Below are 19,804 nucleotides of genomic sequence, written 5' to 3' on the forward strand. Positions count from 1 at the left end.
ACTGCTTCCAAATGTCCTTTTATTTGCCACCCGTCATTGGCCTCTGGAGCCATTAGAACAAAGTTCAAAAGTCTTAATATGTCCACCTCTATTGACTACAACACTCTTATGACTGCTAGGACTCCTTTGGTTCTGCCTGAGCCCCTTTCAGAAAAAAAAAAGATCACCCCGGATACCCTCAATTTCACATGGCACTGATGAATATTGGCTTCATCAGTTATGTCTTCCCCACACTCTCTGAACCTAACAATCCAACCAGGGACCATCGTACACGGAGACCTTATTCTCCCCGAAGTTTCGGGCACTTGTGCCTGATAGCCTAGGTGCCAGGTGATGTTATTTAATCCAGGGAAGCAATTAAAAGCCTCTATGAAAAAGTACTGAAAAGTCCGGCTGTTAAGGTGTGCTCAACGTAAGATCAAATAACTTAGACTATAATCAGAATTCCATAGAACTTGCAACAGATATCCTATCCTAATTTGAAATGGAGTCAATTCCTTGAAATCACATATATTCATGAGAATTTCTAGAAAAAAAAAAAGTCAACTTTCTTCTTAGTAACATCAATGGAAATACAGATTCCCTGATCTGGCTCCACAAATATCAGCTTCCAAAGCAGTTTACCCTCTTCTAGCAGGTATGTTCACCTTCCTTACCAAGAGCAAATATAATATTACCGAACATTTGCTCTTGGTAAGAACAAATATAATATTACAGAATCTCAGGAGGAAATTGTTTGACCCAGATACCTCAAATTCAGAAATTCTTAAGTAAAAATAAACATAAAATTTCAAATTGGGAGTGTTTGGAATTATATTTCTCATATACATATTTGAATGGAAACTCATGGAATGTGAAATAGCACTTATAAAATTAAAAGCAAACTCTTAAAATATGCCTCATAAATATTAAAAACATTTCATCAAATGTACAAGTTCTAAGAATCAAAAAGAAAATACTCCAAAGCATATTTGTTTAAAAAGCAGTGTGGTTTGTTGAAGACACTGTAGGGCAAAAAGAACTTCAAAATGGAATGAAAAATGCAACATTCTTAATTGACTTTTACTGAGAATACTAGTACTGAACCCCTTACTTTTCTCAAAAGGCATATAAAATACCACACAAAAGTGTAATTTCATTTAGTTTATTAATATGATCCAAACAGATTTAGCTTAAGAGATGAAGACAGGACATAAAACAAGATTTGGCTGAGCTACACAAAGAAAACCAAAAGAGTGACGAGAGTTTCAACTGGTGACAATTTAAAGTAGTTTATTTACTAATATAAAAATAAATCTACAATAGAACCATGACTTAAATTGAGCCAGTATGTGGTACATGTGTCACCCAACAGTCAGCAAGGAACTATTCAGACCTTATACCCTCCTGGACGGGCTCACATGGTCGGTCTTTGACCTGGAATCTCACACAAGTCCCCTCACAGCACAGGGCTTGCAGCCAGCTACATTTTTCTACTCAGCCTATGATCAGTTATTGATACACGCCCTTTCTATGTTTCCCATAGGCTCTTTCTGTTCAGATAGTGACAGAGCTCAAGAAAACCTCAACTGGCCAGTACTAAAAAGGGAAGGTGAAAAAAAGTAAGATGGGTGTGGGGTCATTTGGGGAACCAAGGGACTCAGCTAAACAAGGGACCTAGAGTGGGCATCAACATAAAGCATTGAGGTAAAGGGCCCAATGGTAGTTCACAGAGAAGACCAGAACTGGACAGTGTTAAAGACAGGAAGAACTGTGGTTACACCTGGGAAGTCACACTAGAAGAACAAGAAAGGAAAAGAAAACGAGAATGAAGAGTAGTCCCTTTTATAAAAGAAAGGAATTTTTTAAAGAAATACAAAGGTCAAGTCAAAAAGTGAAATAGCAACAATGAGTATTTAAATAAAACAGAATGTAGTAGGAAATAAAGAATTCTTTTATTCCCACGTGACAGCCCGATTTTTAAAAAATGGTTCTCTTAAGTCAGGCCAGTTTTATTTTATTGATCTTCTGTATATAACATCAGATATTTCTAAGGAAGAGAAGAGAACCTGAATTGACATCTCTCATGTAACATGGAAAGGAAAAAGGAGGGAGGGAAAATAGGGAAGAAAAGTCTCCACACACTTCATGCCCAAAGTGGACAGTCTTTAACCTGTACTTCAAATGACAGGTTCAGATCACAGAAAACATTGTCAAGTCCAACAGGATTTTGATCACAAGCGCTTGGTGCACAGCGTGCAGCTGAGTAGCAGAAGACACACAAGCAACTTGATGGAGAAATCTCTGTGCAGGGAAGAGGAAGAAGATGTGCCACACACCAAAGGTTCTGCTTTATAGGGTCTTTCTATATCTGGAGGTAATGCTGTCATTCCTTGAATCTGAAAACGGAAGCACAAACAATGCAAATGAGCATCTGATTTACAGCAGGGCAGTGACCAAGCATGCTCAGCTGCCCACACTTCTGCAGGGGGCAGGAGTGGTTACCAAAGGAGTCACACGCTGGGGGAGTCAGAAACCTAGGGTTTACGAGGAAACAGCAAACAGGGCCAGGCACTCCTTTGGAAAAGAATACAAAGCAAGTTCTATTGTTTTTGCAGCATTTATTCCAGCCTATTCCTGCTGTATCCCAAGTTTAGTTTTGGAATTAGTTTATCTCTTGAAAGAGGGTGGAAAGAGGAGTTTTCAATCAAGTAATCATTGAAGAAATGATTGAACAAATAACCCAAGTAATCATTGAACAAATAAATTATCAGACATTAAAATGCAACTGGACCCTTGGATTTATGGATACTTGTCTTCTCCTTAGGTTTTCCTGTAATAGATTAAGATAAAATGTGCCATCTGTGTTGCCAGAGCTTAAAAAGAGCTTACCGACCACTCGGCATTATCTGTCTTGGAACATCTCACGTTCACTGGTAGGCCCAGGACCAGCTTGTTGAAGGAGAGGCCTTCCGTCTTAGTCCATTTAAACTTATTCATTGCATCCATGAAAGAAAGGTTTTTATACTGCTTGGGGCTTTTGATAATGAAAGGCCAGGTCCTGAATTTAAAAGGCATCATTAGTCGTATTCAGAACAAATGCACTAGCGTTTCCTTTACTTTTCAACTTCCTAAAACAGATCTCACGCTTATTCATTTTCACACACATAGCTGACCTAATGCAAAACATTAATGAACTCATCAGCAACTACTAGAAGAAATGTACCAAATAAAATCTTTTCAAAGAATAGTTACCTTTTTAGTAGCGGATGGGCATTAATTTTATTTTTAATTTCTTTTTTTAAATAGAGACGGCTTCTCGCTATGTTGCAAAGGTTGTTCTGGAGCTCCTGGGCTCAAGCAACCCTCCCACCTCCACCACTGAAAGTGCTGGGATTAGAGGCCTCAGCCACCATGCCCAGTCAACTTTAAATAAATAATTTTGTCTCAGAAATTTTCCACAAAATCTCACACTTCTACACTAATTTGTTTTAGTTCTAGTTAACGAATTAACTGGTAAGCATCATTTCTGAAGAGTACGATGCTAATGCTGTAATCAAGAAAACTGCAGGTGCCTAAAAGATACTGTGAGAGATGAAAAGTTCAAATCCTTCCACTAGAAAAGCCTGATCACTGCTGGCTGCTCTGTTTTGGCTTAGCTAAGTGAGAAGATAAATACAAAAAAAATGTGATCAACGTTTTAAAAATTTTACTCATTTCTCTAAAGAAGATATACATAAGGCCAAAAAAAAAAAAAAAAGAAAAAATGTTCCACATCACTAATAATCATCAGAAAATTCCAAATAAAACCAGAGTGAGATACCATCTCACCAGTCAGAAGTGCTATTATTAAAATGTAAAAAAAAAAAAATGATATTGCCAAGATTGCAGAGAAAAGAAAATGCTTATACATGTTGGTGGCGATGTAAATTAGTTCAGCCAACTGTGGAAGCAGTTTGTAGATTTCTCAAAGAACTTAGAACAGAACTACCTACCATTCAACCCAGCAATCCTATTACTAGTTATATACCCAAAGGAAAATAAATCATTCCACCAAAAAGACCACACGGATTCGTATGTTCATCATAGCACTATATGATGAACAATAGCAAAAACATGGAATCAACCAATGTGCTCATTAAAGGTGGACTGGTTAAAGAAAATGTGGTACACATACACCATGAAATATTGTATAGCTACAAAAAAGAGTGAAACCATGGCCTTTTCAGCAGCATGGATGTATCCGGAGGCCATTATCCTAAGTTAATTACACAGAATCAGAAAACCAAAAACCACGTATTCTCATTATAGGTGGGATCTAATCACTGAGTACACATAGACATAAAGCTGGAAAAACAGACACGGGGACTACTAGAGGGAGAGGGAAGTGGGGAGGCAAGAGCTGAAAAGCCACCTATTGGGCGCTAGGCTCACTACCTGGGTGATGGGATCATTCATACCCCAAACCTCAGTTTCACATGATATACCCGTCACAAATCTGAACGTGCATCCCTCAAAGCTGAATTTTTAAAATGTACTGAGAAGGAAAATACTGTATATACAATACACTCTGCCTTCACTTGCCACTCCAAAAAACACATGCTAAATATCCAAGAAAGAAAAAAAAATCACAACAGTGACATGACCTGCTTGAAAAGATACTTTTCAGGTGTTGCCTTTCATTAAATGTAAGTTTTATATTATTGATTACTGACAAAGGGAAAAGTGTAAGTGTTGGTATATCACAAAATTTTACATTAATCCATGGACCTTGCAGGAAATTATCACGGCAACTAGGAAGTATTTGGCACCCATAACATCCCAAGATGTTCCAGTAATTTCTAGTAATCACCCAATAATCGCAGCTGAGAAATATATATTCTCATATTTAGTCTTCACAATTTTTTTTTTTGAGATGGAGTCTCGCTCTGTCACCAGGCTGGAGTGCAGTGGCGTAGTCTTCGCTCACTGCAACCTCTGCCTCCCAGGTTCAAGCCTCAGCCTCCTGAGCAGCTGGAACTATAGGCGCATGCCACCATGCTCAGCTTTTTTTTTTTTTTTTTTGTATTTTTAGTAGAGACAGGGTTTCACCATGTTAGCCAGGATGGTCTCAATCTCTTTACCTTGATTTGCCCGCCTTGGCCTCCCAAAGTGCTGGGATAACAGGCGTGAGCTACCACGCCTGGCCAATCTTCACAAGTTTATCATTTATTTATGTCATTACTCTCTCTCCCTCTCTGACATACATAACCCACTCAGGCACAATGAATATCATCTTTTTAAGTAAATTAAAAGTTCTTTATTAATTTTTGGAGTTATAAAGGTAAATATTTAACATCGACATTGAATTATTTCCTCCATATCTTATAAGTGAGACAATGAGAAAAATAGGTAATATCTGAAGATCTTTATATTTTCCAGTTCTAATTTCCTTTAATCAAAATCAATATATCTTTGTTGAGTTTTAAATGCATTATTTTATAAAAGGACCTTGAAGTTAAGCACCATAAAGTAAGAGTAATCAGCATCACATTACATTAAACATATCTAGCAATGACCTAAAATCCATAGCATTTTAAAATTAAACATATTGTGACAACTTGTATAGGGATACAATGAAGAATTAGCATAAAGCAAAAACTTGACTTGAAAGAAGTTATTATATTTGCATACAATGTCTTTTTAGATGCACTAAAAGCTATATCTATTGATCATTTTAAGTCAAATATTAAAAACAAAATTTACTTTGCAAAAAGATAAAAGCCTAATTTGAAAAAGAGAAAATCAATTTTATAACCAGAGAAATGCCAGGGGAAAATCATCAGTCTGTAACCATCCAAAACATCACAAGGTGGCACTAGAGTATTCAGGTGGCCTAAAGCCTCCGAATGTTCTGGAGCCTTGCCGGTAAGAGTGAATAGTGTGACCATTATACACTGATGAAATCTTAAAAAGCTTTGCTGCTATGATAATTTAATAAATTGCCTATTATTGAGTTTGCCCAACATGAAGTGACAGGAGGTGTAACCCCATTGGTCAGTTTTTAGAACAGATAGGTAGAAAGGACAAGCCCAGTGGCTCCTATGTTGGAGACAGAATGTTTGTCATGTGGAGATATGCGGAGACTGTCATGCTGGAGACAGAATGATCGTCATGTGGAGATATGTGGAGACTGTCATGCTGGAGACAGAATGTTGGGATGTGGTCACCAACGTTTCTGAGAAGGCATTTTTATCTCATATTTATCATCACTTTTTCACTCCTACTGACTTTGTTTAGGTCCCTGTTCTGTAATAACTTCATACTAGTAAACATCCTACTTGTCGTCACTAACCTACACACTTCTAGATCATCCTCTAGAGGAAAGAGCAGACGGAAGAAGTGAATATTTATCCTGAATACTTTTTTCAAAATGAATAAGCTTTAAACCATAAACAGGTAACCTTGAAGTAGCAAGTATTTCTGCTCTTACTGGGACTAGGGATTAGTTAGAAATAATTGGGAATGTCATAGAAATAAAAGCAGTTACATTTATGCATATCTTGTCAATGTGTAAATGTCTACCCATACATGCATGTAAGTGAATGGTACTATATATATTACTGTAGTCCATAAAAAACAGTGCTTTAATACTGATGGGTAATTTTCTTTGTAAATTCCATCTAAACTCTGAGACATTTTTTCTAACAAGATAGAAAAGTTTACTGCAATACACCATGGTAGAGTAATTTTTAATTTTTAACTGAAAAATAACTCTATTTATTCCTTTTTTTAAATTTCAGAGTCTAAGTTTATTTTCTATACACAGTAACCTGTTTTACCATAAACATTAAAAGCAGCATTTTAGGGTCTCATGTCCTGGACTGGTACCTCATTTAAAACGTTATAATAAGAAACAATAACTCATCAGAGAGACCTGAAAAATATTCTGTTTTTCTTATTCCAAAGCCTTGTCATATAACTTGATCAAGAGAAGAAATATATGTTATTAAATATACATAGGACACAATATATAGAGTATTAACTGTTAGCAAAGTAAACTGTCTATCGTTTTCATTTATAAAATCAAATAATCCTCAGCAGTTAGGTCTTTGTTCAAATAGTATCTCATCAGACAGGCCCTCAGTAATCTAAAATAGCTGCTGATCCTCCCTCCATCAGCCTATAATTCACAACGCTGCTTTGCTTTCTTTATATCTCTATCTACTTTTTTTTTTTTTCTGAAATGGAGTCTTGCTCTGCTGCCCAGGCTGGAGTGCAGTGGTGTGATCTCAGCTCACCACACCCTCCGCCTCCTGGGTTCTTATAAATTCATACTGATCAATGGATATTTTAACAGTTTAGTGATTTTTATACTTGGTCCCCCTATTCCACATAAACAGAAAAGCAGATGGAGAAATACAGTCTGTGGCTACATTTCTTATCTGAGCCTTTCTGGACTCCTGTTTTAAAAGTTTTATTGCTCGTGTCTTTCTTGGGAGTAGAGAAAGAGAAGGAAGGAAGACAGATGGAAAATTTAACCAAGAAAGAGTGTTCGTGTACTTGTAACTAAATGAACTATATCACAGACTCTCCATCCATCAAGCAAGTAAATGTGATCAAAAACTAGCAAAAGCAACAAAAATTCATTAACAGACTTCTACTTTTGGCCATGTTGGAGTAACTGAAACCAACTTGCTGTAAAAAAAAAAAAAAAAAAAAAAAAAAAAAAAATCAACAAACCATGTGAAACAGCTGGTTTGGACACTGGAAAATAGCACAGAACTATGATCCCCAAAAGAAAGGAAACAAATAAGGTGTTTGAATATTATGTTCATCCCAGCCTTCTACCTAGAAGCATTCTCTGAACCATAGTTCAGGAAAGAAGATTTTCAAACAGAAAATGATGATGTCAATACATTAAGAGATGAAAACCAGAGTTAAAGAAGTCTGCAGCAGCTTCCATATTCAAGGTAGACTACTGCAGAGGGAAAATCTGTATAAGGATCCTCTGAATCAGTTACTAAGCAATAAGCCAACTATATTTGGAGTAAAAATCCACAAGACTGGGCAATGAACAACTAGAAGATTATAAGCTAAACAATTCCCAGAACGAACTTGTATAGAGCTGGCAGACATTGGAGCTCAAACTAGCCACAGTGGAATGTCTCTGTTGACTTCACAGAGTAAACATCTATTCTAGACTCACACTAACAAGGCTCTTTGAAGAAATAAAAACAGACTTACTACTAATTAACACGAAGTGTATAATGTCCAGTATCTATGTCTAGTCAAAAATTATTAAACACATTGACAAGTAGGTAAATGTGAATCTTAACCAGAAGAAAAATCAGTCAATACTCCAAGATATTGAAATGATTGAGATTAAAGAATTAGCAGACAAGGATACTAAAACTTTAAAAAGAAACATATTATTAACAAAACGTGTAAAACTTCTATATTGAAAACCACAAAAAAAGTGCTTGGAGAAATGAAAGAACAGTAAATAAGTAAGAGGCATACCATGTTCATAGATTAGAAGACTCAATACTGTTAAGGTATTAATTCTATCAAATTATATAGAAATTCAATATAATCCCAATCAAATCCCAGCAGGTCCTTTTTTTAAATGAAATTGACAAATTGATTTATATATATGAGAAAATAGAATGAACCTAGACTATCAAAATAATTTTGGGAAAAAATAACAAAGTTTGGAGACCTACATTTAAGACTTCCTATAAAACTATAATAATTAGGTGTGGTTTTAGAGTAAGGCTAACCATATAGAGCAATGAAACAGAATAAAAGTCCAGAAATAACTAATATAAGGACATATGATTTTCCAGCAAATATTCCACAGTAATTCAATAGTAAAAAGGTAGTTTTCTTTCATTAAATGGTTCTTGAACAACTTGATAGCTATATGAAAAACAATGAATGTTGAATTCACCTCACACTACACACAAAAATGTGTTCAAAATGGATCCACCTAAATGTAAAAGCTAAAACTATGAACTTTTCACGGGGGAAAAACAGGAGAAAGTCTTCCCTTTAGTAGGCAAAGATTTATTAGCCAGGATATCAAAAGCACAAAACAAACAAAAAAATTACAATACAAACTTGAATTAATACAGCTAAAAATGAAAGTCAAACCACAGACTGGGAGAAATTATTTGTAAACATGAGTTCAACAGAGTACTTACATCCAAAGTGTAAAGAACTCTTATAATTCAATAATAAGAAAACAACTTAATTAACAATGAACAAAAATTCTAATAAACAATTAAAAAAATACACAGCTGTTCTTGGTTTCCATGGAGGACTGAGGATAGCAAAACCTGTGATGTTCAGGACACTTATATAAAATGATGTGGTCATTATATGTAACCGATGCACATCCTCCCATCTACTTTAAACTATCTCTAGGTTACTTATAATACCTAATACAATGTAAATGCCATGTAGATGGTTATTATTGCTGCACTGTTTAGGGAATCATGACAATAAAAATATTCTGTACATGTTCAATATAAATGCAATTTTTTCAAACTTTTTAAATCTGAAGTTGGTTGAATCCACAGATGCAGAACCCATGTTCTGCATTTGTAAAAGCAGAGGACTGAGTGTGTACACACACACACACACACACACACACACACATCTATATCTACATATATATGCATATATCTGTGTGTGTGTGTGTATATACATATAAAACTTCAGGATAATTTTCTGGGTGGCCTTGGACCAATCCAATCCATTCTCATTTTTGCTTATAGTTCTCAAGAATAACTACAGAAGGTGCTGGAAATGCAACATCTTGAGATAGGAAGGGACTGACTGGAATAGCCCAGGTTCTGTTCCAGTACCCCTCAATAGGGTTTGAATGTTCACATCCCTCCAAAACTCATGTTGAAATCTAATCTCCACTGCAGCGTATTCAGAGGTGGGGCCTTGCAGAAGTAATTAGGTCAAGTGGATTCCACACTGATGAATGGTATTAGTGCCTTTATAAAAGAGGCTTTAGGGAAACTTCCACTTGTACCTTCTACCTTGTGAGAACACAGCAAGAAGGTGCCATCTTGGAAATGGAGAGCAAGCCCTCAGCAGACATTGAAACTGCTGGTGCCTTTATTTTGGATTTTTCCCATCCCCAGAACAATAAGCAATAATTTTCTGTAGTTTGTAAATTACCCAGTCTAAGCTATTTTGTTATCACACTCCAAGCCAACTAAGAGATTCCCCAGAAATAGAGTGTCCTTCAGTGCTTTAGCCCAGAATCTCACATAGCCCTGGGATATAAAACCAATAATGGGCTGCTTTTCAAGGTCTCTCAGTTGCAACGCAACTGGGACATGTACAGTAGAGGCCCCATCCATTCCATGCAAATTTCCTGAGCTTTGGAAAACTGGCTTGCAATAAATTCCAGGATTCTCTTGTTTTCGTTGCCTATCTGTAAGCAATAAATCCATTTAATGTAACTTGTTGTGTATACGTGTGTTCTGTCTTACTGGACTCAGACAATCTGCACAGTGAACCTGCTTTACAATAATGAATAAGCAAGGGAAAGAGGCTCAATATCATTAGTCAGAAGGAAAATGGAAGATAAAGCCATAAGAAAATACCACTAGATATACTTTAAAATGGATGAAACACAAAATACTGAAGATACAAAATACTACCAAGAATATTGATTGAATAACAGGAGTTCTTACATATGACTGGTAGGAATAAAAAAGATGGTATTTCAAGAACATTTTCAGAGTCTTATGGAGTTAACATAAGCTTAGCATACAACCCAGTGATTCCACATGGAACATTAACCCAGAAAGTTGAAAACGTATGTCTGTATAAGGACTAATGTGATAATGTTCATAGTGGCTTTCTTCATTACATCCAGAAACCCACAGTCCAAATGTCTTTCAACTGGTGAATTGATAAATAAATTGTGATGTCTCCACACAAGGGAATATTACTCAGCAGTAAAAAGGAATGAATTGCTGATACATCCACCAGCATAAATGAATCTCAGAAACATTCTGAGTAAAAGGAGCCAGGCATGAAAGAGTACATAATATATGATCCTATTTATATAAAATCTAGAAAAGATAAAACTAATGTATGGTGACAGAAGGCAAATGTGCAGTTTCCTGGGATTGTTTCCAGACAGGAATAAGAGAACTTTTCAGGAGGGATGGAAATGGTTTGTATCTTGTTTGTGATGGAGCCAAACAGGTGTATATCTCTGAAAAAACTGTCTAACATTACATTTCAAATAGATACATATCATCGTATGTAAGTTACACCTCAAGCAATATGGCTACAAAAAATAAAGACAAAATAGATAAAAATATATCATCAACAAGCAGGCAAAAAAGAGACATAATACAATGTCATAAACTTTACAGTCTAACTGTTAAAGAAGAACACCAGCAAATCTAACTCAACAAGGTACAACTTTCAGTCCTCCCTACCAGTGGTCCAACTGTTTTGCCACCAGGGACCAGTTTCATGGAAAACAATTATTGCATGGACTGGGGAATAGATGAGTGGGGATGGTTTCAGGGTGATTCAAGCACATTACATTTATCGTGCACTTTATTTCTATTATTATACTGTAATGTATAATGAAATAATTATACAACTCACTATAATGCAGAATCAGTGGGATCCCTGAGCTTGTTTTCCTGCTCAGATAGTCCCATCTGGGGGTGATGGGAGACAGTGACAGATCATCAGGCATTACATTCTCACAAAGAGCGTACAACCTAGATTCTTCACATGTGCAGTTCACCATAGGGTTCACTCTCCGTAAGAATCGAATGCCGCTGCTGATCTGACAGGAGGTGAAGTTCACACAGAAATGCAAGTGATGGGGAGCAGCTGTAAATACAGATGAAGCTTTGCTCGCTTGCCTGCCACTCACCTCCTACTGTGTGGCCTGGGGGGTTGGAGACCTCTGCTCCCCATAGTCTCTGAGCAAATAAATGTTGGAAAGCACACTGTAAAATGGAGTCTCCCTGCTAGAAAGGAAGGCTTGAGGGCTGTGACAAAGTTGACCACATTATATAAAGCATGGGTCATTACTCCGTGGATAGTGATTCAGTAACAACCAGGTAGGAAACTTCCTTGAGCAGACTTTTAATAACATAAAACCTGTACATTCTAATATTGAGTACATAGTTCCTTCCCTGCACCCTAAACTCTTTAAAAATACAGGAGCGTATTTACCTAAAATATGTCACCAAAACCTCAAACTGTGGTGTAGAGAGAAAGAAAACTAGGTTTGCACATGCCTAAAACGAAGTCAAGAGTTCACCTACATTGTTATCAGGGTGAAAACAAGTTTTGGATGAAAGTGTCAGCATACGCAAGAAATAAGACAATAACCATGCCAACATATGATGAAAAGAAAATTAATATCATATTAATTGTAAAGAGAAAGGAACAACTAGAACTAGAAGAAAATAAAAATTAATTATACTGGAGATCATTCCAACAAGGATTTCATGTTATAAGCTTATTTAATAACATGAATTCAATGAAATAAGAGCTCAAATACAAGATGATAAAACAACAAAATGAGATGAAACGGGAGACTGCAGACCAAAGGAAATAAATTTAAGACAAAATAAATTAAAGCAGAAAAGCACTCTTGTTGCAGGAGGGGGATGATGTCTCGCTCTCTGCCCAGGTTGGAGTACAGTGGCACCATCTCAGCTCACTGCAACCTCCACCTCCCAGAATTAAGCAATTCTCCTGCCTCAGTCTCCTGAGTAGGTACATGCCACCACATCTGGCTAAGTTTTGTACTTTTTGTAGAGATTTAGTTTCACCATGTTGTCCAGGCTGGTCTCAAACTCCTGACCTCAAGTGATCCGCTCGTCTTGGCCACCCAAAGTGCTGGGATTACAGGCATAAGCCACTACACCCAGCCCAGAAAAACACTCTTGAAAAATTGTAAGAGAAAATGCCTAAGGAAAAAGCTCAAATAGATTTTTAAAAATTTTGTAGACATAATACAAGAAAATTTCTCTGAAATGAAGAAAACGAGTGAATATATGTAATGAAAGAACACTTTGTGGGGTGAGGCCAACATGACTGACTAGAAACAGTGGTGTTCAGAGGCTCCCATCAAAAAAATACAATAATAAGCATGTGACTCCTTCACCAACAACCGAGGTATCCAGGTTCTCTCATCAAAACTGACTAGGAGGCTGGTGTGACTCATGGAGAGAAGGAAGAGCAGTTTAGTGTGGCAGCCCACCTGAGAGTCACAAAGGGCAGGGGAGCCCCCTCCCCTCAGCCAAGGGAGGCAGTGAGTGAGTATGCTACCCAGCTGGGGAAACTGCTTTTTTAACAGAACTGTGCAACTCATGGATCTGAAGATCCTACTTGCAAACCCACGCCATCGCCATCAGGGCCTAGCATGCAGATTCTCAACAGCCTCTCAGCTGGAATCTGCTTAAGCCTATGGAACTCCCAGGGGCAGGGGCGACCAACACTGCAGCTGCCTGCTGTCTAAGCTGTTTGAGCTCCTTGGGAGAGGGGCAGCAGCCAGCACTGGGACTTGCAACTGCCTAACATACTAAGCTCCCTGGGCTGGGGAAGGGCAGCATCCATCTCTATAGCTCTAGGCTGCACTTTTCTCCTGCTGGAGCCAGGGAAGCTGGATGACTTGGTCCCAAGACTTGTCCCCCACAGCCCAACACACTGGCTGTGGCTGTCTTCCACCAGAGAGCCTCTTCGGGCCTCACCCATCCTTCCTTACTGGGTGGCACTTTCCTGCAAGAACTCCAGTGACTTCAGCCAGAGGCTCAGAGAGAGAAAGTATATCTTCTTAGGCCTGAACCCCTAGCAGGAGGGATAGCCACCGTCTCTGTGGACCAGCAGACTTAGCTTTTCCTCCTGGTAGTTCTGAGGAATCCGGGCAGTCCAGATGAGTGGGTTTTCCCCCAGCAAGGCACATCCCCTCCACCAAGGGACAAAGTGCTTTGTTAAATGAGTCCTGTTCCTTGTGCCACACAACTGGGTGAGACTTTCCAACAGGGTTGTCAGACACCCTGTATAGAAGCAATCCTCTGGCACAGCTTGGTGCTCCTTGAGGTCAGAGGTCCCAGAAGAAGGAGCAGGGACCCATCTTTGCTGTTCTCCAGCCTCCTTGAGTGACATCTCCAAGTGTGGGAGTGAAGCAGATGAATAGGACCTGAAATGAACCCCCAGCAAACTGCAGCAGCCCTACAGAAGAAGGATCTGACCACTGAAAGAAAAATAAGCAGAAAGCAACAACAATGGCATCAACAAAAAGCCACCACAAAACCCCATCCAAGGATCGGCAGCCTCAAAGGCCAAAACTAGACAAACTCATGAAGATGAGAATCAGTGAACAAATGCTGAAAATTTAAAAGGCCAGAGTGTCTCTTCTTCTCCAAATGATTGCAATATCTGTCCATCCAGGGCACAGAACTGGATGGAGGATCAGATGGATTAATTGACAGAGGTAGGTTTCAGAAAGTGGGCAATAAATACTAATCTGAGCTAAAGGAGCATATTCTAACCCAATGCAAAGAAGCTAAGAACTTTAATAAAAGGTTGAGGAACTGCTAATAAGAATAATCAGTTTAGACAGGAACATAAATAACCTGATGGTGCTGAAAAACACAGCACGAGGGCCGGGCGTGGTGGCTCAAGCCTGTAATCCCAGCACTTTGGGAGGCCGAGGTGGGTGGATCACAAGGTCAAGAGATTGAAACCATCCTGGTCAACATGGTGAAACCCCATCTCTACTAAAAATACAAAAAAAATTAGCTGGGCATGGTGGCGCGTGCCTGTAATCCCAGCTACTCAGGAGGCTGAGGCAGGAGAATTGCCTGAACCCAGGAGGCGGAGGTTGCAGTGAGCCAAGATAGCACCATTGCACTCCAGCCTGGGTAACAAAAGTGAAACTCCATCTCAAAAAAAAAAAGAAAAAAAACACACAGCCCGAGAACTTTGTGAAGCATACACAAATATCAATAGCCAAATCGACAAAGTGGAAGGAAGGATACCAGTTTGAAGGTCACTTTGCTGAAATAAGACATGCAGACAAGACTAGAGAAAAAAGAATGAAAAGCAATGAACAAAGCCTCCAAGAAATATGGGACTTCATAAAAAGACCGAACCAATGCCTGACTGGAGTACCAGAAGGAGATGGGGAAAATGGAAACAAGCTGGAAAACACACTTCAGGATATTATGAAGGAGAACTTCCCCAATCTAAAAGACAGGCCAACATGCAAATTCAGGAAATACAGAGAACACTATTAACATACTCCGTGAGAAAATCAACCCAAAACACAGAATCATCAGATTCTCCAAGGTCAAAATAAAGGAAAAACTATGAAGGGCAGCTAGAGAGAAAAGCCAGGTCACCTACAAAGCAAAGCCCATCAGACTAACAGCAGACCTCTCAGCAGAAACTCTATAAGCCAGAAGAGATTGGGGGCCAATATTCAACATTCTTAAAGAATTTTTTACCCAGAATTTCATATCCAGTCAAACTAAGCCTCATAAGCAGAGACATAAAATCCTTTTCAGACAAACAAATGCTGAGGGATTTTGCTACCACCAGGCCTGACCTGGAAGAGCTCCTAAAAGAAGCAGTAAATCTGGAAAGGAAAAACTGGTACCAGCCACTGCAAAAACACACCAGACATAAAGACCAATGACACTATGAAGAAACTGCATCAACTAGTGTGCGAAATAACTAAATAGCAGCATGATGACAGGATCAGATTCACACATAACAATATCAACCTTAAATGTAAATAGGCTAAATGCTCCAATTAAAAGACACAGACTGGAAATTGGATGAAATAAAAAAAAAAAACAGCAGGGTTGCAATCCTAGTCTCTGACAAAACAGACTTTAAACCACCAGAGATAAAATAAACAGAAACAAAGAGCATTATATAATGGTAAAAGGGAAAATTTGACAAGATCTAACTATTCTAAATATATATGCACTCAATATAGGAGCACCCAGATTCATAAAACAAGTTCTTAGAGACTTACAAAGACTTAGATTCCCACACAATAATAGTGGGAGATTTTAACACCCCACTCTCAGTATTAGATCAACAGGACAGAAAATTAACAAGGATAATTAGGACTTGAACTCAGCTCTGAATCAAGTGGACCTAGTAGATACCTACAGAATTCTCTACCCCAAACCAACAGGATATACATTCTCTTCAGTGCCACATGGCACTTATTCTAAAATCAACCACATAATTGGAAGTAAAGCACTCCTCAGCAAATGCAAAAGAACTCAAAACATAAAAAACAGTCTCTCAGACCACAGTGCAATCAAATTAGAACTCAGGATTAAGAAACTCACTCTAAACCACACAAATACATGGAAATTGAACAACCTGCTCCTGAATGACTCTTGGGTAAATAATAAAATCAAGACAGAAATGAAGTTCTTTGAATCCAACAGACAATGTACAAGAATCTCTGGGACACAGCTAAAGAAGTGTTAAGAGTGACATTTATAGCACTACATGCCCAATATAATACTGGCAAACTGAATCCAGCAGCACATCAGAAAGCTAGAAAGATCTCAAATCAACACCCTAACATCACAGTTAGAAGAGCTAGAGAGACAAGAGAAAACTAATCCAAAGCTAGCAGAAGACAAGAAATAACTAAGGTCAGAGAAGAATTGACAGAGATAGAGACAAGAAAAACTCTCCAAAATATGAATGAATCCAGGAGCATATTTTTTTAAATTAACAAAATAGACTGCTAGCTAGACTAATAAAGAAGAAGAGAGAGAAGAATCAAATAGACACAATAAAAAATGATAAAGGGATGTCACCACTGACCCCACAGAAATACAAACAACCATCACAAAATACTATAAACATCTTTATGGAAACAAACTAGAAAATCTAGAAGAAATGAATAAGTTCCTGGACACATACACTGTCAGAAGGCTAAACCAGGAAGAAGTTGGATCCCTAAATAGACCAATATCAAGTTCTGAAGTTGAGGCAGTAATTAATAACCTACCAACTAATAAAAGCCCAGGACCAGATGGATTCACAGCTGAATTTCTACCAGAGGTACAAAGAGTAGCTGGTACCATTCCTTCTGCAACTATTACAAACAAGTGAAAAGGAGGGACTCCTCCCTAACTCATTTTATGAAGCCAGCATCATTCTTATACCAAAACTAGGAAGAAACACAACAACAAAAAAGAAAACTTCAGGCCAATATTCCTGATGAACATTGTTGCAAAAATCCTTAATATAATACTGGCAAACCGAATCCAGCCACACATCAAAAAGTAATCCACCATGATCAAGTTGGCTTTATCAATACAAGGCTGGTTCAACACATGCAAATCAATAAATATAATCTATCATGTAAACAGAATCAAAGAAAAAACAGCTATTGATACAATATGATTATCTCAATAGATGCACAAAAGGCCTTGATAAAATTCAACATCTCTTCATCTTAAAAATTCTCAGTAAACGAGGTATTAATGGGAATATCTCAAAATAATAAAAGCTATTTATGTCACTGCCACAGCCAATATCATAATGAATGGGCAAAAGCCAGAAGCATCCATTTGAAAACCACTACAAGACAAAGATCCCCTCTCTCACCACTCTTATTCAACACAGTATTGGATATTCTGGCCAGGGCAATCAGGGAATAGAAAGAAATAAAGGGTATTCGAATAGGAAGTCAAATTGTCTCTGTTTGCAGATGACACAACTTTGTATTTAGAAAACCCCATCATCTCATCCCCCAAATTCCTTAAACTGATAAGCAACTTCAGCAAAGTCTTAGGATATAATCACAATGTGCAAACTCACAAGCATTCCTTTACACCAACAATAGATGAGCAGAGAGCCAAATCATGAATGAGCTTCCATTCACAATCACTAAAAAGAGAATAAAATACCTAGGAATATAGCTAACAAGGACCTCTTGAAGGAGAACTACAAACCACTGCTCAAATAAATAAAAGAGGACACAAACAAATGGAAAAACATTCCATTCTCATGGATAGGAAAAATCAATATTATGAAAATGGCCATACTGCCCAATGTAATTTATAAATTCAATGTGACTCCCATCAAACTACCATCAAGATTCTTCACAGAATTAGCAAAAACTGTTTTAAATTTCACATGGAATTCAAGAATACCCTGTATAACTAAGAATATCTTAAGCAAAAAGAACAAAGCTGGAGGCATCAGGCTGCCTGACTAAGGCTATGTAACCAAAATGGCATGGTACTGGTACAAAAAACAGACATACAGACCAATGGAGCAGAACAGAGACCTCAGAAATAACACCAGACATCTTCAACCATCTGATCTTCAACAAATCTGACAAAAACAAGCAATGGGGAAAGGATCACCTATTCACTAAATGGTGCTGGGGAAGCTGGCTAGCCATAGGCAGAAAACTGAAACTGAACCCCTTCCTTAACACCTTATACAAAAATTAACTCAAGATGGATTAAAGGCTAAGTGTAAAACCCCAAATCATAAAATTCCTAGCCAATACCATTCAGGACATAGGCATGGGCAAAGACTTCATGACAAAAATGCCAAAAGCAATTGCAACAAAATCCAAAATTGACAAATGGTATCTAACTAAACTAAAGAGCTCCTGCACAGCAAAAGAAACTATCATCAGAGCTAGCAGACAACCTACAGAATGGGAGAAAATTTTTGCGATCTACCCATCCAACAGAGGTCTAATACCTAGAACTTACAGGGAACTTAAACAAATTTACAAGAAAACAAAACAAAAATCCCATCAAAAAGCCAGCAAAGGATATGAACAGATACTTCTCAAAAGACAGCATGTATGTGGCCAACAAACATGAGAAAAAGCTCAACCTCAATGATCATCAGAGAAATTCAAATCAAAACCACAATCAGATACCACCTCATGCCAGTCAGAATGGCAATAATTAAAAAGTCGGGCAACAATAGATGCTGGCAAGGCTGTGGAGATATACGAACACGTTCACACTGTTGGTGGGAATGTAAATTAGTTCCACCACTGTGGAAGACAGTATGGCAATTTGTCAAGGATCTAGAACTAGAACTACCATTTGACCCAGCAATCCCACTACTGGGTATACACCCAAAAGAATATAAATTATGCTACTATAAAGACACATGCACTTGTATGTTTATCGCAGCACTATTTACAATAGCAAAGATATGGAACCAACCCAAATGCCCATCAATGATAGACTGGATACAGAAAATGTGGTACCTATACACTGTGGAATACTATGTTGCCATAAAAAGGAAGGAGATCATGTCCTTTCCAGGGACATGGATGAAGCTGGAAGCTGGAAGCCATTATCCTCAGCAAACTAACACAGGAACAGAAAAACAAACACCACATACTCTCACTCATAAGTAGGACCTGAAAAATGAGAACACATGGACACAGAGAGGGGAACAACACACACCAGGGCCTGTTGGGGGCTGTGGGGTGAGGAGAGGGTATTTAGAGGATGGGTCAACAGGTGCAGCAAACCACCATGGCACACATATAGCTATGTAACAAACCTGCACTTTCTGCATATGTAGCCCGTTTTTGTTTTTGTTTTTTAGAACTTAAAAAAAAGAGAACACTTTGTGTTCCAGGAAAACTTAATTCAGATCCTCGACACTAAAGTGTATTCAATTTAATGTATGAATTCTAGAGGTAAAGGAAACATTCTTCCATTTATCCAGGGAGATCTCCCAAGGGAAAGAAATATGAACCCAAAATACTATATCCAACCAAAGTGCTGTCCAAATAACAGTGTAGAATTCC

At 37.9% G+C, this 19,804-nt stretch overlaps 1 protein-coding gene across 1 annotated transcript in view; it reads right to left on the reverse strand.

Annotated features, from left to right (window-relative positions):
* Positions 1-1,128: 1,128 nt before the first annotated feature.
* Positions 1,129-19,804, reverse strand: part of MOXD1 (monooxygenase DBH like 1) — a 118,982-nt gene continuing 100,306 nt past the window's right edge. The window contains exons 11-12 of the mRNA XM_002746967.6: positions 2,872-3,040; positions 1,129-2,378 (exon numbers count right to left, since the gene is read on the reverse strand). Of these exons, the coding sequence (XP_002747013.1) occupies positions 2,214-2,378; positions 2,872-3,040 (334 nt within the window). The 3' untranslated portion in view covers positions 1,129-2,213. The remainder of the gene's footprint in view (positions 2,379-2,871; positions 3,041-19,804) is intronic.

This window comes from Callithrix jacchus, chromosome 4 (genome assembly GCF_049354715.1).
Source record: "Callithrix jacchus isolate 240 chromosome 4, calJac240_pri, whole genome shotgun sequence".
Lineage (NCBI taxonomy): Eukaryota > Metazoa > Chordata > Mammalia > Primates > Cebidae > Callithrix > Callithrix jacchus.